General features: G+C 39.4%; 2 protein-coding genes across 3 annotated transcripts in view; both read left to right on the forward strand.

Moving 5' to 3' along the window:
• Positions 1-2,236: 2,236 nt before the first annotated feature.
• tank (TRAF family member-associated NFKB activator) lies at positions 2,237-7,410 on the forward strand. Of its 2 annotated transcripts, none has more exons than XM_046054947.1 (8): positions 2,237-2,445; positions 3,444-3,585; positions 3,875-3,983; positions 4,166-4,236; positions 5,016-5,068; positions 5,164-5,282; positions 5,957-6,354; positions 6,964-7,410. In XM_046054947.1, the coding sequence occupies exons 2-8, from the start codon at positions 3,487-3,489 to the stop codon at positions 7,132-7,134; spliced, it is 1,020 nt and encodes a 339-aa protein (XP_045910903.1). In that variant the 5' UTR covers positions 2,237-2,445; positions 3,444-3,486; the 3' UTR covers positions 7,135-7,410. The 2 variants fall into 2 exon arrangements, with proteins under 2 accessions (XP_045910903.1, XP_045910905.1); XM_046054949.1 differs by lacking the exon at positions 2,237-2,445 and adding an exon at positions 2,481-2,849.
• A 14,541-nt stretch (positions 7,411-21,951) lies between these two features.
• LOC123973905 (sodium-driven chloride bicarbonate exchanger-like) overlaps positions 21,952-24,243 on the forward strand; it is a 34,297-nt gene continuing 32,005 nt past the window's right edge. The window contains 5 exon segments of the mRNA XM_046054279.1: positions 21,952-22,484; positions 22,671-22,825; positions 23,033-23,154; positions 23,442-23,600; positions 23,961-24,022. Of these exon segments, the coding sequence (XP_045910235.1) occupies positions 21,967-22,484; positions 22,671-22,825; positions 23,033-23,154; positions 23,442-23,600; positions 23,961-24,022 (1,016 nt within the window). The 5' untranslated portion in view covers positions 21,952-21,966.

Here is a 24,243-nt window from a genome sequence, read left to right on the forward strand (position 1 = left end):
TGTATAAAAATCATAATGAAAATACAGAGCCAGAAAAAAAGCCCTGTCTGGGTAAATTAAGCTACTGCAGTATTGTATGTATGAATGTTTTTGTCCAAAAATAAACATAAAGTTAGCAATCTATATCAATGCCAAATGAAAACCAATGCTGCAAGATGAAGTGCAACCATGTACAGCAATGTGCTGTGGCTGTGACCCAATTTTTCACAGCTAAATATTCTATCATCATAATTCAGCATTTCTTTGTCATTTGGGCATTTCATATGTTTGGCCCTGAACAGGTTTTCAGAAGTGAGTTGGAGGGAGCATAAGGAGGCCATAACATCACATGATATTGAGTCTTGGCCACAACATACGAACCGGATCCGATGTGGTATAAATCGTGGCTACAAATGACCTTTTAAATGATAAATATCACCAGGGGGGAACCGTAGCTCAGCAAAGCACACTGGTAATGTTTGTTGATGAACATTCAAGGTAAGCTCACTGAAAGCACATGTTTTTTTTTTTTGTCAAGAATTTACTTGATATATTATTTTTCACTAAATATTTGTCTTGTGGTTTGCACATTTGCAGAAAGAGGAGCTTAGGTTTTGGGCTCCTCTGTGCAGAAGTCCTGCTCTGTACCTAACTCATGTTTTACTAGCTAACCTGTTATCACAGCTCACTGTCTTTTTGGTCAATTTTGTGAGGTGGAAGCCAACTAAAGTTTTCCAGAAATAACCCATCAACGCTAGGAATTGTGGATTTTTGCAGTTTTCTCTTCATAGAGGTGTTTTTCAAGGAGTACTGTGGAACAGATGACCAAATCTTGCCTGGACGGCTGTGCTTACATTGTATGGGAAAACCTAAGTGTCTTTATAAAGAGTATGTGGGAGATATTCTTAACAATTCTGCATATGCATTGGGGTGTGGCATCTCTCATCCATGATTAGTCTCATTCATACATTTGCTTAATTAAAAGCTACAGAGAGCGGAGAGACACACGTGGAAGGTTTTGCATTGCATGTTTAGTTTTTACCAACTGCAGCTTTAAATTACCAATATTTATACTAAGCCCCGTGGCCAGCTATGTCACATGTGCACAGAATACAGAAGAAATAATCAATTATGTGGGCTTCACAACACATGGAAGGTCATTGTAAAAAAATGAATGCCCATACATTTTTATTAGAATTATTTGAAATCAGAATGTATTGGCCAAGAGATAACCTGTAAGACCCAATCCTATAATCCAATCACGAAAGATGTACATTTCCAAAACTTAACATAAAACAAAACCCGTTCAGGGTAACAAGGGATACATTAGTGAGTATTAAAAATCTTTTTAAACCTAGGCCTTTTTTGCAGCAGACATTTTTGGTTCATCATTTGCAGGAAAAGCACAGGTGTTACTAATTACATTAACAAAAGCTCTGTTATATTCAAAGGTCCAAGTAAACCGTGACACTGTGACAGTGAGTCAGCATGCACAACACCAGACCCTGAAGCTGCAGCAGCTAAATGAAATTAAGCCATCATATATTTTATTTACACCTATGGTTTTCCTATTACAGTGTGACATGTCAAAATGTCTTCTGTGAAAAAGGCCTTGAGATTTTTCACTAGCATATTTCCAAAACAGAAATAACATAAACAAAAGCAAAAAGTGAGTAGCCTAAATGTGTGACTCTTAAGAAGTTGTTTTTTTAATCTTTTATTTCAGTTGGGCGATCTAAAATTTAGAGATAAACTATTCCAATGTTTAGGGACAAAGATAGTATATAATGTACAAGTTGATATATGTTATATCTTGTCTTCATGTCTTATATAGACCTAAAACACTTTGAATTACCTTGTTTTTGAAAGGTGCTTTACAAATAGACTTGAATTGCCTGCTACCAAACATTCTAAGGCCCCCAATTCCCATACTCAGCATTTCCATTGCTTTTATGTTATTTAATTAATTGCACGAAGGTACATATTCCAAAATAAAGTGGTCTTTAATAAAATTACCACAATAGGGGACCAACAGCACATTTTTGGGCCATGGGCCCCCTTAACACGGAAGTGCTCAGGCAATCTCCCCTTTCGACATACCTTGTTAAACGTTCAATAAAGTAAGAAAAATGTTGGAGAGCAAAATGAGCACAGTATAATCTAGTTTGGGGACAGTTTTCACATGCACAACAGTCGGTTTGCAGACGCGTAGGCTGGAAGAACCCTTAACCAGCTAACCACCCAGCGCTCCTCCGAGCTCCGCGCTGATTGGCCAGTATCGAGTAAAGGCGGAAGTCTACAGAGCAGGGGATTCCCCGAGGGAAGTTCCCAACTCAAGTAGGCTATGTAAAACATACAGAGCCATATCCTCTCCTGCGCTTCGTAACTTTGCATCTGAAGATTAGGCGACGACGCTGCGGTGGTGTCAAAACAAAAAATTCGGCTCTAACATTTACTCGAATGAAGGTAAGAGGACACTCAGTCACTGGCGGCGAGGGTAACTGACCTGTGGAGTTGTTGCTAGGTCGCTTTATCCACCACCGGTTGAATGAGCCACTGCTAACCGGTCAGTTACGGTTTAAAGAATACGGAACTTTGCGGATTAGGTTTTGAATGACACTTTTAAAGCGCTCCACTGTTGTGTGTCGGCGAGCTCCAACGTTAGTGTGACTCTCCCTTTCTAACGCAGCCTGTAGGCTTTGCTGTGGATTCATCCAGGAGCCCTCAGTGTGTAGTGTCACTGACAGGTAGTGCGTTACTATGACATTTATAATGAAGATTGATAAATAATTGACGAGCAGCACTGGGTGGAACTGACACCAGCCTATTTTTTGCATCATCTCAACGCGTCCATGTTAACTATTACAACAGTAAGTATGGTGCTGCAATTGTTCCCACATTTCTCAGAAGTTGTTTTATACTCCGTGCTGATACTGGACCTGAAAAGAATTTTTTTTTAGGATTGGTTAGGTCAGTGGTCTTATAAGAGTTATGCAAGAAATTGCAAATGCATTGAGTAATTGTATTTATTTGTCATTACCTTTTCAATGCCTCAGCTGCTGATAAAAAAAAATCAGCCTACAGCACATTATTTCTCAGAACTAGAACAAGGCATCGATTGTTGAATACAATTTTGCTTTTGCATGTAAGATGATATATTCCACCGGAACTGCCAGTATTGTTTGGCAATAAATACAGATTAGGAAGTGTGTTTTCTCAGTTTTGTTATTGCAGCAGTAGCTTACTTAAATCAACCAAATCATTTCACACCACTTTAAATAGTTACTGACCTTCTTTTTATTAGTTTTTTGAGACAAATGGACTGTTGTGTGTGTTGGGAAACATTATAAAACAAGCAAAAAGGGGCACTATCGCCATGCTTTTTTCACTAGTCAAATAAAGTGCTGTCTTTGCCAGTGTGTGTCTTTGGAGTGGATCAAAACATTTGGGGATTTCACTCACAGGGCTCATGTCTGCTGTGTCAGTGATGATTGTGGAGCACACGGCATGGAAAGGAACATCGGAGACCAGCTCAACAAAGCTTTTGAAGCTTATCGCCAGGTCTCCATTGAAAAGGACAATGCTAAAAAGGAGCTGCAGCAAATGGTAAGGATATGAGGAGAGCAACTTTTGCAAAGTTTGCATGAAATGAGCCTAACGTTGTAGCACAAAACAGTAAGTCACATAGTAGCTTGCATTGCCGGTTTCACGAGAAATGTTTTTTAACTAATATACTGAAAGCGTGGTTTTTCTTTATAGTTTTGTTAACAGTCAAACAGCAAGAGGTCTTGTTTTTTTAACATGATTTTTAGTTTTACATGTGACACATATAGGCATAACGCAAGATTGCAAATAATGGTGTTTACAAAATTAACAGAAACCTAATTTTTCACAGACTGAATATTATGAGCGATACACTCAAAAACTTCAAAAGCAGATAGAGGACCAGCAGCAGTTGATTTCAAAACTTGAAGCTAAGTTATCGGCAACAAGGCAACCATCAGGTTAGTGAGACGTGCCAGATCATCTCTCTGCTTGTGTGTCGCCACCATAATGTACTCTTGCATTGCATTGCATTCTGGGCATTGAAATTGACAACATATTGTAATGGATTTTGTAATGTGTCTGTTTCATCCAGCATTGCCTCCTGTATAAACTGTTAATTTTCACTGTTTTGGATTCTAAGGAGAGATGAAATGTGAGCCTTGCAACCATCTCCTTGATGGGGCCAGCGCTTATAAGAAAATACAGTACCTGGTATGTTCGCTGCAGCTACACTATGTGAAAACTGCAATATGATGGCCCCATCCTCTTCATACTCACACATGAAATTCCGCATAAGCAAACATACAGCTTCCTCTTACATACAAAAAACACAAGCTGATAGTACTGCCTGATGTTGTAGCACTTGTGTAAACAAGGATGTTAAAGGGACACTGATTGAAAATGAACAGATCATTATGTGATTGACCCTGTCAGACAAGTTCTGAGCACTGTCTTTGTGAGTGAGTGTAAGATCTCACCATCATCCATTTAAGAATTTTTATTTCTCAGTCAGCCTGCAAATGCAATTATTTATTCAGTGTTTCAAACCCTTGTTTACACAGCACTAAAGCAGTTTGCAGATAATTACATGATAGTCACGAGAAGTGATCTCCTTGTCATTTGCTCAGAAGGGGATGTCCATAGGTTTTCATCGTTTTGTCATGCTTGCATTCATTTGTTGTCCAAAGATTCAAGCATTAGAGGAGACATAAGATGTGACATTGCTGCTGTGTATAGTATCCACCCTTTCTATTTCATGCCACACAAGGTGTAGCCACCTTTCTTCACCAGATGGTGCTAGAGGATAGTATCGCTGCACAGATCAGCGGCTTGAGCGTTGCTGTTTATTATTTAGCAGGGCCTGGAAATATTGTTCACCAGTGAATATACATTTGTGATGAAAAATAAAACACCAGATGTATTTTCTATATGCTCTTGGATTAATTGTTGCTAATAAATAATATAAATGTAATGTGTCTTTTTTTCCCCAGGAGAATATGGGCAGTGTTGCTCCTCTTATTCCAGTCAGCAGCAGCGTTGACTAGTATGTGTCTCTCCTTGTACAAAGACTATATGTGTGTGTGTGTGTGTGTGTGTGTGTGTATTTCTTTTCTCACTCTTCATTTATTTGTTTGTCAGTCAGGACATGCTGGATGCATTTGAAGCAATTCAAGGGAAATTCCGGCAGATTAGGTCTCTAACCAGAAGACAGAAAGATCACCTAAAAAGATTCCATGCTGGAAATGAAACATCAAATGGTAATATGGTAAAATATTACCTGCCATTTTTTAATGCCTGAACTTAAATCCACTTGTTTTCTTACCTCACTTACTTGTGTTGAATTGAAATAGGTTTGTCTCTGTCATAACAACTTATGGGTTTACTAGCTTTTGCATTGTTCTATAAGATAATTTGATACCTTAAAGCTAGGGTAGGCAATTTATTTTAATTAATTCTCTTTACCTCCCGACAGCAATCAATATATCAAATGCTCTAACACAAAAATGACGCAGGACTGTAATAAGGCCTACCTGTCTACCTACCTGCTCGCACCCTGCCTGCCCTACCTTTAACTACTTGAATGCCTCATTGCCCTTTCAAACCACGGCTGGCCACCTCTGTGCATAGCATGGATATACACATTTATAATTCCACTGACAAATGCATGATGCTGGCTCTGGATATTAGCTGTATAACCAATAATATTAGCACAATTATTCATATTTAGTATATGAATAATTATGTTAATACAATGTCTGATAAATATGTTCTCCTGTTATATACGTATTGAAAAGACCTAAATTATATTTGAATGTGTCCAACTTCTCAAATCATTGCCAAGCTCAAACGTCCTTAAAGCCAGCGCTGGAATACATCAACATGTTGCGTGAGACAAGTGTGTAAAATTGCATGTTTTTCTGCCGTCTGACAGATCAGCGGTTCTCCATGCCCATCCAGTGCACAGACCGTACAGAAGAGGCAGAGACACCCTTTTCCTCAGCGCTAAGGTCAGCAGTGGATATCCCACTCCCGCCCACGTCTCTGGCATCCCGTGGTGCCAGCCCCGAGGACAGGGACTTAGTAGACTCTTTTACCAAACTCAGTGTCAAATTCCCGCCCTCTGCGGACAGTGAATATGACTTCCTGAACAGTGCTCCAGAGGGACACATTGGTCTGACCATGCCCATGAAGCAGCCTCTCATTACTGTCCCCTCCACACTGGCAGAGGAGGAGCCTGTGGAACTGCCCATGCCTTTTGTTTACCCTACATCCCCCTCCCACTCAACATCACCCTCGCTCTCCCAGGAGAGTGTGCGGGGACCCCAGCAGGTGAGAATCACAGGAGAAGGTCTGAGAAAACTAGTAGCAAATTATCAGTTTCTGATTGGTCTTTGCTAATGGTGGAGTGAAACGGTGTGAAGTCCAAAAAAAAAAATCCCCTTGGCTTAATTTGAAACGTATTACTGTGTAATGTGTGCTGAATCTTTTTTTACTTAAGCATGGATGCTCTGGTTATATTTGGCATCTTTGCTGGAAAGTGTGAGCCAGATGGAAGCACATTACAGTGTCTGAATCTGATGAAACAAGTATGATGGTTAAGTTGGATTTTATTTGCTGATGTGTATAAATGCCTAATAAAAATATTGTGAATGATATGCGGTAAGATCTAAAAGTTGGTCCAGTTTTTTATAATATGATTCTTTTGCCTGGATTACATCAACATGGGCATTTATTATAGGCAAGACTGTTTTGATAGTTTGGATGAACACATAAATAGTAAGATGATTAAACACTCGGTAGATAGAGGACATGCTTCTTAAAGCAACAGATACTTCAATGTGAAGGCCAAGTGGTCCAGCCTGCTTTAATAGAGTGAGTGTAAGGATTGTTTAGAGCATGAATAATATATTGTTTTCTTTGGTTCATCCTGCTCTGCAGCCTCTCTGGAGCCCTGAGCTGTCTGATGCAGTTGACGCGGGGACAGAGCTGGCGGCGCCTCAGAGCAGCAGTCCTGATAAGTGTGCTTTCTGCCACGCTGTGGTTCCTCAGGACCGAATGAACAGCCACCTCTACTCGCATTGCTGGCCTAAGAACGAAGCCGACAATTGACAGTGGAAGCAGAGACTGACGGGCCAAGGCCGCAACTACTCCAAGACTTACTGTATTCATGGTGTAGTCCTGCATGCCATGAATTATATGCGCTATACTGGATTTGAAATGACACTGCAATAAGACTTGAACCCATTTATTTAATTTGAAGAATTGAATGGTACACTTTCATGCCTATTATATTTTTCTAATATCACGCTGAGATTTTACCTACTAAGTCACATGATGCATCATATGGTATATATTAGCAAATAAAGCCGACATTTACTCTTGCAAGATTTTTTTAATCATTTGAAATCGTTTTAAACGTGCAAATGAAAAGGAAAAGGTTGGAATACTGTATGTATCCATACATACATACATATATACATAAATACATACATAAGGTGGTCAAGATGTGTATTTATTAACTTTATTTAACATAGTTATACAGTTTTATTTTAAAGCATCATTTGTATTAATAACATGCAACAATTTCCTTTTAGAGAGACATTAAGTCTTAGACAAATGATGAAGATTTGCTCAGTAAACTGATAGTTGCATTAATTTCTGCTGAAATGAGACACCTTTTCTCCTTTTTATGTGTTTATGTTATGTCCAACTTTGGATCATTTTAAAAGTTAGAATGCCATGTGTTCATTAAAATTCTCCACACAGATGGCAACACATAACATTAGGCACAAGCTCATTGTTCAATTAGATGCCCAATTATCTTGCTATTTGTGTATTTGTGTAACAGTTTATCTTAGGCAATATTATACTGTACTTATTATATTAACATTTATTTTAATGGATAAATTAACATGATGTTTTTATAAAATATAATAAAATGAGACATTCTAGTTACATTATAGATATGAATAATAATGGGAAAATATGATCATTTCACAAAATGTTAAAGAAACTGAACAGTGAAATCGGTGATTTTTGGAAAATCGGTGATGTTTCAGTCAGTATGATATTTTACAGTATGTACAGTATGTAACATTTAACTAAATCTGAGTATTTTCTTAATAGCAGCATCAGCTTTTGACTTACTTCTACATTATTTATTCACACCTTTGCGAACAATTACAGTGATTTTCACCATTCAGTGCGATTATGTTTGAGGAAACAGGGACACTTTGTGTTGGAACACGTTGATTGTGCAGAGAGGACCTTGCAGCTCTTCAGCTATGGGCTGATAACACTTGTGCTGGGTAGATGAGCTGGTGTGAAGACTGCAAACAGTCATTTTTTTCCCTCTTTACAAGTGTTTGGGTAATATAACTCACTTCTCCTAATCAAATACTGCTTATTAGACTGATTGATTTATCTCAAGCTTAACTGGTACTTGGCGCTGAAGGTTTTACTGTGTTTCATAAATAGCTCAGAAGGGTGTAAAATCTGCGATGTAGTAATGCTATCAACTATTCCCAACTAGTGAGTCATTAGACTTAAGATAGAAGAGCGTGACTAAAACACGTCATCTACGTGAAGGAAAAGGGTCATCATACATGTCATCTGGTGTATTTACAAAGGTGAATATTAGATATTCATCTAATATAATGTGCTAAACATAATGCATGTTAATTTTTGAGTGACAGAAATCACATCATTTTATATGTCACATCACATCATGAACACTGAGGGGAGGATGTATTCAGATTTTTTTGGCAAATACACATCCCTAATGATCTTCTCTGGTTAATCTGTGAAGAGTTGAACATTGTGCAGCCTGCATGCTTTTCTCTCTGGGATCATGAACAGCTGCTTGCTCATAATTATGTTGTCATTCATTGTTATTTGGAAGAAGAAACTGGTACTGACAGATAGTTTTTTTTCTGTGTGTATTTCTGTACACCGTATATTTACTCACTTGTGTATACAGTAATATGAACAGTTTGAGAAAACTCCTCTTTACCTCTAAGGCATTGTTATTGCCATCATTTCCAGTAGAATATGAGAGACATGTGCCATTCTTCTCCTTGGGACATTTGCTACCAGAGGCAGTAGATCTGAAATAGATTTAAGAGCCACAAAAATGAAAGAGGACAAAAAAAGGAAAAAGATATGGATTGAGATGGAGAAGTAGCAGGCTGATTACAAGGTGTCAAAATTGCCAGGAGCAAGAAGGTGAAAGCAATCAGGGGTGAGAAGAGTGCAGCATTCGTGAGGGGCAACTAATTATCCATCTCATTTGTGGAGAGAAGCATTTGAGGCAGCTCTAGCCCACTGAATGGTGACAGATTGGTGCGGAGGAGAGGGGAGGTGTTAGAACAATGGAGCCCAGCTCACCATCATTACTGCATGCTAATCAGCAGTGCTTCTGCACCACCAGTCGGTGCTGCATAGAGTTCGGGGAGACAGGGAAGTTGCCGGCTTCAAGGGACCACAGTCATTTTCAAGCAGATAGGAGAGGAAACTGACGCACAGTATAGCTGCTGGCACTCTTCCACCACTTATTTGAGCTTGCAGGTTATCCTTTGCAGAGACTGGTCTGTGTGGCCTGTGTTATCAGCTTGTACTTGCAAGATGAACTGACTGTACTGGACTGTTTTTTAAGTGGTTTGAGTGGAATAATAGGTCACTATGGTGCAATGCAGAATATACATGTGGTAACTTCATAAAGAAAAATCGAGATTAAGATTACAGATTACAGTGATTGTGTAATTTTAATGCCTACTACAGTGTATATCCAAATGTCCATGACACTTAACAAATGCAAATAGTTAAAAATAATGAATATGAACAATGGCAGAGAATCAAAACTGAGAAAAGTGAGCAGTAAAAGCATAATAAAAGGGGCATGAACAGGCTATATAAACAGGAAAAAGGACAAAAATAACAGTGTTAGGGCATTAAAACAATATTTTCAAAAGATATACTTTATTGTCACAGCTTTTGAACAAGTTCTGCAAACCCATTAATAGAAAAAATACAAATCAGATTCAGCATTATTATATGATGAAATATGATGAAGATAATGAATCTAGTTTGTATGTATGCAGCACATCTCTTAGGATGTTACTTGCTTTGTTTGCAGTTATACTCAGCTGTGTTCAGAGTGGAACTGTCATGTATGGCTACAAGCAGGGCTGCTACACAACAATAGTGTACAATGATGGAGAACACAGCCATGCATTTCTGTTTCTGAGCAGGGATTAAAATCTAGACTGTAAAATTATTCTGTGAAGTAATAATACGTTTTCATAACCACAGTCTAAAACAGTGTTGATTATTGAAAACCACTATCACATTAAATTTACAATCCATAATCCAGTTGTGCACAAAAGGTTAGGAAAATCTAAAATCTAACTACAACAGTGAAACCCAGTTTTACTACCAAACTGTGTGGCAGGCCTTTTGACTCACACTGGACAATAATTACTGTTCTTTTCTAATGAAGGTTTGTTTACCTCCATAATGGTTGTAGACACAGCTGTAAAACCAGGCCTATAATTCTGAGCTAAACAGTGAAAAAGCTTAGCTTATTTTTTGTTTTTTCCTATAATTTTGCTCCATACACCTATTGCCATTTTTTACACTGTATATTAAAATATACAGTAATTTTGGATTCACAATGACCAGCAGTAGTTCTTGTGTTCCTGTAGACATCATCTGCATATGACTGGTTTCTGACGTTAATTGATATTAAGAAATTAAATATCATAACTTGACAACAATAATATCAACATATAAACAAACAATTTCTTTTCTTTATTGGCCCGTAATTGGATTGTAATTGCAACAGACAATAGACAGATGAAGCACCATTTCACTAAGTCATTATTTTCAACAATTACTCAACAATGTTTGTCAGATCGTGTCATTGCCATGAAGATATAACACAAGTGGGAAAAAAAGAGATTGGTAAAGGGTTTAATCAAATGGAAACAAAACAGAGGGATAGCAAGTGGATTAAGGTCACCTGGCTAGAATGCCCTCTTCACATCAATGTCATTTCGATAATTAACAACTTAGGAGAGAAGCATATTCAGCTGTCTGTGCACTGGTCACCATTGGCATGAGAGACTGCCAACTCTCATGGCGTTGCGAGCTGAGAGTATCACCTCACAGTTGTCTTGCCATGCGTTGGGCTCCTCGTGCTCTCTGTGCAGAAGTGGTGGAGCTGACTTTGTGTTCGATTAAATGTGTTGAAGACATCGCTGCCTGTGCAAAGTCTCAGAACGGCCCCTCTCCATTGTGTTTGTTTCAGTGCTGGTCTGAGAGCCCTGATTTCTGGAGCAGAGATTTGGCAGTCACAGCAAGTGATGACAGAGGCAGTGGTGAGATCGCACCCAGAACCCCAAAGGAGACTCAACATTTCATGGACTCGTTCAATACACAGAACGCAAAAAAAAAAAAACACTGATCGGTGGAGTCGGATGATGCCATTGTTCTTAAAATCCCATTGTTCAGCCACCACAGCAACGACTACTTTTTTTGTTTACTTGAGGAGGTTTGGAGTGTTGGACATTTGTAAACTTCTGAACTTTTTAAAGACATTTGGCTGCCAATTTGAAATAATTGTTCGACTGAAAGCCTGGCTCTCAAGATGTCATTCTCCTTGTTATTTTATTGTCGCTGTTGAATCAGCGTAGGTTGTTTTTTCTTCTTGACACATGGGGGTGGGATGGAGCATGGGGATGTTTGCGGAATGGTAACTCGCAATTCAAGGGTTAAGGCAGCATGAAAGAATCCATTCTCGGTTTAATGACCTAGCCTTGCTGGGCGAGGACGACAGGGAACATGCTCTTGACTTGTACTGAATTTGCCAATTAACACCTCCAATAACAGGCTGCCTCTGAACATCACCAATGTAGAGAGAGGAGGAGCAACTCTCATGCACTTTGTTTTTCAGCTTCTGATCCTGTAATGATAAGGTCTGTGATTTCTTCATACACTTAAAAAATTATTTTGCCTTACTACACTGCTTGGTAAATTTTCTTTCATAGCAGAATTTTGTATGAATTGTCGAAATTGCTTTGAGATAAATCCTCCACTTGATGAGCTGCGTAGTCACTGCCTACCAGACTGGCAGTGATGTTGGAAATATTTTATTTTTCCACGTGCCGCTTGAATCCTTATGTAGTTGTTGGACATTCTATTTTTCGCACATGCCCATATGGCCATGTGCAGCTTCAATTAGACACATGGTTGGTATCTAAGATACACCGTGCTTGATTAGCTTTGTCCCTTCTTATTGTTATGCAAGGAAATAAAAAACAACAGTGCCATCTTTGATAGATATTTCTGAAAAAGATCCATCCCCTCAAATAAGGTCCCCATTCTAGCCACCCCTCTGGTTTCACACATGCTTATCAGACTCCCAAACAACACCTAGTACAGGTGTGAATATCAAAATCCCCAGTGAAAATCACAGTGGGTACTCTTGTGTTGTCCTCGGAGTCCTCTTACATGCAGCAGTGGCTTTGCATTGGGGCTGAGATGCTGCTGGCTAACAGCAACTGCAGAAACACCTTTGGCACCAAGTGTAAGGTGGACATCCTTACACCATGTGTGCTTAATGACCGGAAAAAAAAAAACGCCATGCAGATCTAATTGAAAAGTGTACAGTAGCTGGTTATTGCTCAGTACAATCACACCATAACACCAGAGTTTCACAATTCTTTAGCAGGTACTTCAACAATATACAGTAATAATGCTGCATAATTGATAGCAGTTTACACCATAGGGAAAGTGCAGTGATCCATCTAATGATAATAAACTGTATTGGGTTAGGACGCAGAAGATTACACTTGAGGTGTGAGCTGTGTACAATTGTGATGACAACAGGCCTCGTTCTAGCACTTTGTCAACATAACAGATACAAACACTGCGTAGATGTTAGTCATATTCATGTTAGAAGGACTGAGGTTAGTAGATCGTAGCCCTCTTATTCTCATGCTGACCACCTTTGTGTCATGAGTAGAAGAACATGAACCTTGTTAGAGATGCCACGTACAAATCAATTCATTTATTCAGTGTTAAGAAACCATCTGGCTTGATTAGAGCTGAAAGTCATCCTGGCAGGCCAGTTTTCTGACTGACACCTCATAGAATTAGTGGGAGGACAGCTTCATTTACCGTCTTTGCTTAGCACAGACTACACGGCTTAGCATGTCGCTGTGCTCTAAGCTCAGATATGCACCAGAAAGTCTTCCACAGTCTCCGTTTACCTCAAGTCTTTGTTACAGTATTCAACAGATTCAGCATATCTGGGTTGTTGTTTATTAGTCTTAGATAGTGAGATATAACACTTTTTGTGTTCTCTTTGTGGAAGCTGTGAAAATGGCACGCCATATGTAATACACTTGCTTGCTGTTGGTCTTGCCAATTCCCCCAAGATCAGTCATTCCTGTGCCAACGCTCACACTCTCTCTTTGTCCTTGTGATTTGATTGAGCTCGTTGGATTGGATGGGTTTCTTCTTGATGCTGTGTCTGGCGTTTAGTTGTTGATTTGATGTCACTCGCGGCACAGTTAAGGTAACCAGTTGAACCAGAACATACGTGTTCAGATATACCTCCAAGCCCATTTGTTTTAATCAGTACAAATACAGTTAAAACACTGATGAAATAAAACAAAAAAAATCCCCCTGAAGCACACATGTTAAACAGGAAACCCAAAGCAAATGGGAGACAGCTACAGATAAACCAAAGCATATTCCTGTAATGTTTTTCCCCTTCTAATTCTGCACAAAACAAATTGACTGCATATTTTGTTCACACCTTGTGTAACCTGGGGATAGCAAGCGCAATTCTCCCTCGTCATACCTGTGACAACAACCTGCAAAGTGCTCCCAGTGCCCTAATCTGCAAGGTAGAGACCTGCTGCTGCTGCTGCTGCATGTAGATGTTGTTTTCTTCTTCCTTAGCTGCCTGTCCCTGTGGTTTTTACGTTTACACGCCCACCAGAATCACACAAGGTAAAAGAGAATATGCGAATGTCTCGCAAAGCTACCAATTTTTTTCCCTCAAAAACATGTTAGTGTTCAGCAGAAAGCAATAAAGGCATACTGATGGTGTTTGATTTAGAAATGGCAGTCAGACCTTGATTTTAGCATCAACAGATGGCCAGTAGATTGGTTTAAATGAGTAACACCACTGCCTGCTTTAGAGTTGGCTCAAGTAGTAGAGTAGTGTACTACTGTCTTATCATATCTCCTTGTGTGAATGATGATGTCACTGTGATAGATGCTACTCAAGTGGGATCGGACCTACTCAATGATGCCTGTAGAGACCAGCTCAGGGAGATCCCTGTCTGGCTGCATTATTCAACAATACTCCTTACCTCTCCCAGGGAAAAGGGACTGCTGAATATTTGAAAGATAGAATTAGATTTTTTATTTAAGTGTATAGATGTGGATGGAAGAGGGGGGGGGGGGGGGGGGGGGGAATAGAGATAGTGCCAGTCGGTGCAGCCTGGACGGTCACCAAGGCAACTTGCCGAGTTTTTCTAGCTGATCTACGGGACTTCTTGGCCGTCTCACTGGGGGACGTCTTGGAAAAGAAGGCTTCTTTGAGCGCCTTTTGACTGCAACTATGAGATGATGGATCATTGATCATTTTAGCCTCATAATTATGGCCACCAATTACTTTAAAGTTTGATCAAACCTTCTTGCGTAGACCTTTAAGTCACCTGGATATCTCTTTTTATGGTTGTTCTCAGTACAAGTCCCAGAACATTTCTAGACCTCAAACTGTAGCTTTAGCTAAACTTCTGCGCGATTCAGGCTTTTCTAAAATTTTAAAAACGAGTAAAAGGTTCTGAATGTTCTCTGGACTCCTGGGCTGTTTTGCTAAATTGAATGTATCAATATTTCAGTTGTAACATAAGAAAGGAAATCTGCTCATTGATAACGTACCAGACATTGTGCCAGACAGTGATAGCCTATTTTCAAAACGGCAGCGTTAAAAAAAACAAAAATATTACATGGCTGCAGAACCACTGCTCAGATCCTGACGAGCCAAGCTGAGTATCGATCCATCTGGCTCTGAAGACACTGTCATGTCACCTTTGCATTTAAGTGTTAACTTGAGAGCTTCAAATGATCTAGCTGTCAGATCTGGAAAAAGCTGGCCTGTGTGATGTTGCTTTGTCTCAGATGTCCAGCTGTTACTACAAGGGTCTGCACCAGCAAGATATTTAAATCCAGTGTTTCAGTAGTGTTTTGCATACGCTAAGATCTCATCTGATGATATCTGATGATCTACATATATGTCTGTAATAATTGGTGGATTGTGTGTCTGTGTACCTGTTTTGATAAATATTCATATGTGTATTTGTAGAATGCTATTACTTAACCTACTCCACGTTATGAATGACAGTTGATTCTTAAGTCCACAGTTTCAGTCGGTTTTCATCTTATTCTTTCCTCAGCGTCACCCATGCCCTTAGACAATTAAAAAGACAACTTACGATGAATGTTATCAGACGCTCAGTAGCAGCTCAAACCAAGTGCAAATTGCCTCAAAACTGATACCTTCTTTGCAGCAGATGTAACTGATAGTTAAAGGAATCCAGCTTTGTGGTGAAGGGGCACAAACACTTTGAACCAAGGTGTGGTAACAGGGTGAAAATTTGAAAGCAAATTCACTCCCTGCTAATGTAGCCCACAGTGTCCCTTAATTGATAACACACCCACTGGTTTGAACTCACAGCACTAATTTTCACATTTTCACTCAAATTCGCTGCAAACTTTTATAGTCATTCTGATTTCTGTTTTGATTTTTTGTTCTTTTCCCATACATGAATCTGTGTACGGTGTCCAATGTCTAATTTAGTTCCAGAGTAGTGGCATAGTTTCCTGGTAATTTAAATAGCGGATCAGTTCCTATAGGCTCCCGGAGATGCCGCAGGCCGGAGAGTGTGTCGGGCTGCTATAAAGGCAACAGTAGGACACCAGCCAGTAGTTCACACTTGTTGGAGAATACCGGTGAAGCTGTGAAGATGGACTCTTTGTTGATTATACGGTACTGTCTGTATTTCTCATCTTTCTAATTAATGTGAGATAGTGGCACTCTGCAATACATTCTTTACTCTGCCAGTCTAAAACGTGCAGTGTCCTGTAGCACTTCTGTGGCTGTATGGATTAAACATTCATATTGAAAAAAAAGAGAGAAAAAAAAAGCAAATGGATTACGATATTTCTTTCTTTATCAGCCTTACCATTGGCAACGTTTGTCGAGAAAATAAACTGGTTTCCACGTGTTTGTTTGTGACAGCCGAGATGTGAGTGGTGGAGACATAAATCATGTCACATCTATTTTTCCTCTCAACTTGGAACATGGTTCTCTTCCCAGTAGAATTCAGAACTGATCATTAACCTTTTCTTTAGTTCCTTCCCTTGCCTGGTCACATTTCCTCTCTATTTGGTTCCTGGCCCCATATGCCACTTTCCTATTTCCTGCCTGCAGACAGCAGGGAGTAGCTCTATTATCACCTTCCTAGAGCTGTCTTTGAATGTGAGAGGCAATTCCATTTCACTCAGCCATGGGGAGGAGGAGGAGGAGGATGATGAGGAGGAGGGGGGGGAAAGCACATCAAAGAGCACACAGAAATTGGTTTAGGTTTACTTCTTACAGTATAGTTGAATGTAAGACTATTTTGCTTTTCTGCTCATGTTGCCTTGATTTAAGCTTTATACAATATGTAGTCTGTTGTGAAGGTGCAGGTAGAATAGCTCCAAATCAGAGCAAAGGTTAAGTGCTGTGTATCATGCCGGGTTGTTGTGTGAACACTTTATCGTCAACTCCATTTAGAAGTCATCTTTTGAAATATTAACAATCCTAAAGCAGCTATATTACACTACTGTGAAGCTGTGCTAAACATATCGAAGATGTCTCGAATGCTTCCACTCTCAAGTGTGTTCTCTCCATTTTGCGACATTTTACCCAAAGCCTGTGTTATTTTTGGGCTTCCGTAAGTCTTCTTCCAGCTTTTATCAGCGTCTAGTTCCTTGGACTGGTAGGGCTCTTGACAATATTGCTCCTGGATAAATTAAACATGAGTTACGTAGAGTGATAATCTGTGGGCCTCTCTTTTCACACTGCATTCCCAATGAGCTGTGTGTTGGCCTGGTGTTGTTGCCTGTGATTTTAATGAAGATTATTCTTGTAACACGACAGTCGCCTGTTTGCTCCTATTCTCCTCAAAATATTTTCTTTCAAACGGAGGATTTTGTTTTCTTTCAAGGGATCTGTGCAGCAATTGTGTTTTATTTTTAAAAGTATTTCCACTGCAGGTCAATCACCAGTTTATCATGGATATAATTAAACATATTTAGGTACCAAAATCCTGGATGTTGATTAACCAGACAACAAGTTTCTGAGTTGTTTTTAGATTTAGCTTTCATCATCATCATGTCGACCTAGTTATCGATTAAAACAATACACAGCTGTGACTGGCAATTAGTGCCTGTCTAAGCAGCGTAGGCTCGCATCAAAAAAGGCAAAGCTTAAGTCACTAGATTGGAGCATTCTGTTTTATTGTTCAGGGTTAGGCCGATAGTACTTGGGAAACCTCAGAGGATTCTCAAAGGAAAAGTGCACACTTCATGGCATGGCTACTCTTAAAATGGAACTGATGTTTTATAAATAATTTCAAAGTTACAAACATCAGCCTCACAATCTCAGCGATTCAATGATATTCATTTGGCATAAGTCAGTTTCATTTCTGTGTGCTTTTCATCAGAAATGGCTTAAAAAGTAGAGTTAGTCTGAATTTTTTATGCCATGGGCTTACTGGGGACAGTGGCCATGTTCTTCACTTGCAGACGTCTGACAGTGCATGGCAGCAGAAATAACAAAATGGTCACAAACCCCAACTGCACTCCCTGGGTCACACAGACTCTTTAAAATTTAAAGAGACTAGCAACAAACCAAACAGTTGATAACGGGTCACTAGCAGGTGATAAAAGAAGTTTTCGTAGGGACATTAGCCCTTCCACAAACTTTGTGATTCCTGGCATTATATCCTCACCATTTGTTTACCCAAGTACTGCGCATCAGAGAGCATGAAGCAGATGCAGGCATCACTCTCAGGGGTTGTAGTACCCAGAGGAATAAAATATTTCACAAGAGTTATTTTAATAAAGAATTGGAATGAGACAAAATTCACACCTTCATAATTATGCATACATTTTAAATACCATCATCTCTATTTAAGTTATTCTATTTTTGTGTTGTTGTTTTGAATGGGAGATAGCTCATTGTCCACTCTCCCATAGAATTACACTATCATTGCCATAGTAGTGTGTTAATTACCATTCTGCCATTGTCGTGTAATAAACAAACAACTGACAAAAAAAGCGTATGTTCACTTAATAAGAAAGTGATTGGAGGATGTATTTAAATGATTAAATGGAATAGGAATAGAGAGATAAATTGTTGACTTTTAGTAAGCTACAATCACTGTTTTCTTTCATCATACTCCAGATAAAGAAGCACATGTATGAACATTTTGTGAATAATCTCTCAGGTGTGGTATTGGCACAGGAGGCGTGCCACTTGCATTCCCACTAAACATCATGATCACCTGTCCTGAGGTTAATTTGCTGTGAGCTTTGTGGTAAGGATACACGGATGGATCTGGTCTGGCTGGGCGAACCTTAAAGGACATCAATAATGAGCAGGTGTAGGAGTGCACTTCTGCGTAGACGCGTGTCTTGGTGTGTCCAGGGAGGACAGCTAATAAGGGTTTAAAAGCCACAACTGTCCACTCCGCCCCTTAGCAGGCCTCCAGCTGTCTTTTCTGTCAGAGAGCACCCTGATTCCCTCTGACAGAGCAGATCACTGATGGCAGGAAACCACAGGGGGCAATCGTTATGTTTGCATAGCACAAACCACCACCACGCTCGATCAGATTAGTCATGCTAGTTAATTAAAGACTTAAGGTAAATACAGGTTTTTGACTTTTTTTAAAATCAAAGAGCCAGGAAGAAGGGAAGAAATACTTCACTTTGATTTATTGATGGAAATTGCAATGTGACGTCTGGCAAACAACATATAAATAACTTAAAGGCCATCTTAAATGCATTCCCATGAAATTTTTAGAGCCGCTGTAATATAAGCCACTACCTGTCATGAATCCCAAATAACCTTGGCTCTATCCTCTTAGTTCAGCCCAGTGTGCCTCATTCCTTATTACTGGCCTGACAAGGAAATGTTTACCCATCCGACAAGAGACAAGCCATTTCATAGTCGGAAAAAGCAATTTCACCTGACTGGAGTAGCACACTATGTCCCCATATCCTTGCTGGCTATAATTTTGTTGTCATTTTGTGTGCTGTGATCATATCATTGAAGTGACAGTACTGGGCATTAGGTAAAGTCCCTAAGCTGGTGCTCACTTTCAGGCTTTTTCTCTCCTTGTCATTCACATTGATTAGATTAGACCCAGGTGGCAAGCAGATTTCTTTGGCACAACAATAAAAAATGGTGATACAGTGCTTGAAAAAACTACCACACATTGTTTTATGCTCAACTGAACATTGAACAATAATTATGTTTTTATAATTATATGTTTTTTTTTTTTTATATTTTCACAGATTATTGATGAATATTTCTATATGTTTAAATAGTAGATGTAGATGAAATACTGTTTTTAGGGACCCAGTGCATTACGCTCAGCTGGTCAATGGCGGGTTTGGCAGAAGGCATGGATCCCAACCTGCATCTCCCAGAGGGATGTGGCTGGCCACAGCATAACAAAACAACCCCCTCCTCTTTGGTTATGTCCACTAGCTCAGTCTGATAAATAAACACCAGAGCACCTGGGGAAACAAACTGAGTTGCTGCACGGGTGTTCAACAATTGGTTTGTTCGGGGGTGGGGGGGTGGGGGGTAGCAAGCTCATTTTGCTTATTAAAGATCAGTGATGGAAGTGAACCATAATCCTGTAATGAGGAGTGCAGAGAGTGGCCTCTTTTGCTTGGGCACAGACAAGCCTGTGCTTGTATGATTCACAAGAATAGATTGCTGGACCCTATAGCCTTACTGTAATGACCTCTCTTGTTAGCTTCAGAGATTCATGGCTGTTCATTAGAGATACAAACTTGTGGATGTGCCCACCAGTGAAAGTCAGATTGCACGATGCACAGTTGCTGGTTAATGACACTTCACTGTTACTAAACCCAAAGTTGTTCAGGTAAGTGTAAATGATCAGTTTTTGAAGCCATGCTCGGTGATGTCATACAGAACTGCTTTATGGTGAAAGGTGTTTCTAATAATTTACAAGTACATACAGGAGAAGGACACATAGAAACATCTTTTAAAATAATGCAATTCAATACATCTCCATAAACTACAGTTTAATAAATTACCCTAATGTTGAATCAACACCTCTGTGACACAGCATAAGCTTCATAAAGGTTGTATTGAATTACATTATTGTTAAGGTGCACTCAATGAAATTTATAAATCCAGTGCAATTTACAAAGGCCTCAAAATTATGGAATGGACATTACATCAGTTTGTGTTAACTTGATAATAACCTTGTTAGTAAGTTAAGCAGGAAGGTGCAACCCCTCTCTGCACTTGGGAATGAGTCACTTTAACTTGTAACCATTCTAATACTTTATTTCATCTTCTGAATCAACACCATCCTGACAAAGTTTTATTATACCTCGATGAGGATTTAAAAGGTCTAATTAAATGATGGAACATTTTGTGGTTCTACATGCTCTTTTCTATTTTTATTCTTTTGCACTTATCACTGCTAACCATAAACTGAGACCTGCTCTGCACCCTGCTCTCACCAAATTTGATATTTATTTGAATATAATTTGGCAGATCACATTATCTACAACGGTGAGACTTAATTAATATGAGGGGGGTTGGCCTCAATCTATACAATAACTCCACAAATACAGAAATGAATTTTATTAAATTGTATCAAAATACATTTAAATTTAAAACAGTCCGAAAATATTTGGTGTTTTAAGATTTCCCTTTACTTTCTGTGAGGTGCATTTGTAACAGCAGCCCTGTTATCAGTCCGCTGGTTCATAACTTTATAGGCATAAAATATTTACCAGCACTGGGACTCATAAACACATCTTCAGTGGGACGCCATGATTTCACGCTATATCACAAACATTTTAAGGCATCAGATGCACTGCCTGTCATGGACTGTCATTTTTTGGTGTGTTAATAATAAATCTTGGTTTCTTCGGCAGACATACTTTGGCACTCATAGCACATAAATAGGTAAATAACGCGGATAAATAGGTAAATAACGCAGCTGCGCCGTTCCAGCTGACAGTAGAAAACACTCTTTATGACCATAATACTTTTCATCTTTATCCTTTGTGTGTTTTTCTTGTCCATATGAATATGAAGAAACAGTCGGAGCCCATATGTTTTAATCAAATATAGGCCCATGTCACACTACAAACAAATCACTTTGCTCACAGCGCTCCACAGATTGTCCTAATTAAGAGCTGTCTAATTAAATTACAGCCTTGAGTTAACCAATGGCAATACTTGTTTCATTAGCAAAGCAGGAAGCGTGATGGAAAGAAAATCCTTCCTGATTGCAGGATGGTGTCAATTGGCTAATTTGCTGCCTTCGGTACCTCAAGTCATAGCAAGGCGTTTTCATAGTGCTAGATTAGGAAAGGCGTGTGCAAAAGCTTGTGATATAGGTTGTGCTAATAGTGGCTTCCTATTGAGCTATGCAGGTCGAGAATTGCATCTCGCCAGCGAGTGAACTCTCCAAGAAATTTATGAATGTGGGCAGTGGCTTTCCGAGCTCCGATGGATCAGAGCTTCCGTTGCAGGACCATCCTATTATATGTGCAAGTGACAACCTGGAGAGAAGTTCACCTCTGAAAAAAAACTCTAGGGAGATGACGAATCAGTCAGAGGCAGACAATTTTCCCGACTCAAAGGACGCATCAGGGGACGTCCAGAGGGGCAAACTCTCTCCTGATCTTCACGGAGTCTCTGACATCCGTCATAATTTCGATGGATCTGCAGGAGAAAGGTGCATCTTTTCTCCATCTACCCAGCCGCAGTCAGTCTCAGCAGCTCCCAGTGCCATGTTCCCTTACCCGAGCCAGCATGGACCAGCGCACCCGGCTTTCTCTATTGGAAGTCCCAGCCGTTATATGGCTCATCACCCGGTCATAACTAATGGAGCTTATAACAGCCTTCTGACCAATACTTCTCCTCAAGGCTACCCGGCTGCGGGCTATCCTTACGCGCAACAGTATGGACACACTTACCAAGGAGGGGCTTTTTACCAGTTCTCCTCGGCGCAAGCAGGACTGGTTCCAGGGAAAGCGCAGGTGTATCTGTGCAACAGGGCCCTGTGGCTGAAGTTTCACAGACACCAAACAGAGATGATCATCACAAAGCAAGGACGGTAAGTGCGCGCACATTGGCTTATCTCTTATGCACCTGCAGAATTAGTCTAGGACATTTTGGCTCCATCATAGTAAAGCTTTTGTTTGTTAAAAATTTACATGTATTATCCCAATCTGAGTTTTTTTTATATTTTTTTTGGTATGAGAGGCGTTTTTCCAAATCTGTGTTCCTTTATCTTCCACAGACGAATGTTCCCATTTTTAAGCTTCAACATTTCTGGCCTTGACCCAACTGCACACTACAATATATTTGTGGATGTAATACTCGCTGATCCAAATCACTGGCGATTTCAAGGAGGCAAGTGGGTGCCATGTGGGAAAGCAGACACGAATGTAATAGGTATTATGATTCCTTTATTCCTACGTTTATTGCACAATTAACATTTTTAATTCCATTATAAAACTTTTTGTGTTTTTGTTTTGATCCATTTTGATCACCGTATGTGGTTAAAAAACCCCATCTGATTTGAAAAATTCAGGCAAACAAATTTATTTGTAATAATAAACCATATATTGTGTGTTTTATTTATCTGCGATTTCTTTTTAGGAAACAGGGTTTATATGCACCCGGACTCACCAAATACCGGTGCGCACTGGATGCGTCAAGAAATATCATTTGGAAAGCTAAAGCTTACAAACAACAAAGGTGCCTCCAACAACACGGGGCAGGTAATGCATCATATCCAATGCTTCAGTGACATTTTTAAAAAAATTTATATAATACCAGTTACTTTTCTTTCTTGTTTATTCACAGCCTAAGTATTACTTTCCATCTGGAGTGGTTTTACTCTCTTACTGGCTGTATCACTTAAGGCGCAACAGCAGTAGTGCAGTGATATTACAATAATGATAAAATAACGATAAACTGAGCTAAATCAGTTTAATGTTTTTCTGTACTGAGTTATCCAACGTTTGAAGCTGGCTTTCCTGACGTGCGTCCTTCATTGAATCTCCAGATGGTGGTTCTTCAGTCTCTCCACAAGTACCAGCCCCGGCTCCATGTGGTGGAAGTGAACGAGGACGGGACAGAAGACACCAGCCAACCAGGAAGAGTCCAGACTTTCACCTTCACAGAAACGCAATTCATCGCTGTCACAGCTTACCAGAATACCGATGTACGACCTCTAATATTTGACACATCACTACAAATGTCCGCCCCAAAAGTCTCTTATCCATTTAAAAAAAAAAACTATTTCAATATTATTGATAAAAGAGACAGTATTTATTTTCTACATTTTAAAACATTACTCATTTAAGTTATTTATCTAAATTAAAGTAGAACTGCGTAATTTTAATTGGATTTTCTTTTTTAACAAGACTTTGGGTGGAAATACTTCATTCCATTGGCACGATTTCTCACAAAAAAATAAGACTCAATACTAAATAAGAAATATTATTTTCGGTATTGACTGCAGTGCGCTGATCTACAAACACACGTTTTTGTTTTCTAATCAATGCATTATTTGTTTCCACAGATTACGCAACTGAAAATTGATCACAATCCGTTTGCTAAAGGATTTCGGGACAACTATGACACGTAAGACTTGCTTTCTTTTCTTTAAACAAAATTTATTCGATCGGACAATTGTCAATCGAAGCCTCTTTGTTTTATTAGAAGCTGCGTAAGTTGAACCCATAAAAAGTCTTGCTCAACAATCAGGTTACCTCTTAAAAGCTTAATACACTTCTATAGTTCTGCTGAATATTTAGTGAAGGGCCTGATGATATTCTGAAAATGAATCAGGGGCCTAAAAAACG

This window comes from Micropterus dolomieu, linkage group LG07, assembly GCF_021292245.1.
Source record: "Micropterus dolomieu isolate WLL.071019.BEF.003 ecotype Adirondacks linkage group LG07, ASM2129224v1, whole genome shotgun sequence".
In the NCBI taxonomy this organism is placed as follows: domain Eukaryota; kingdom Metazoa; phylum Chordata; class Actinopteri; order Centrarchiformes; family Centrarchidae; genus Micropterus; species Micropterus dolomieu.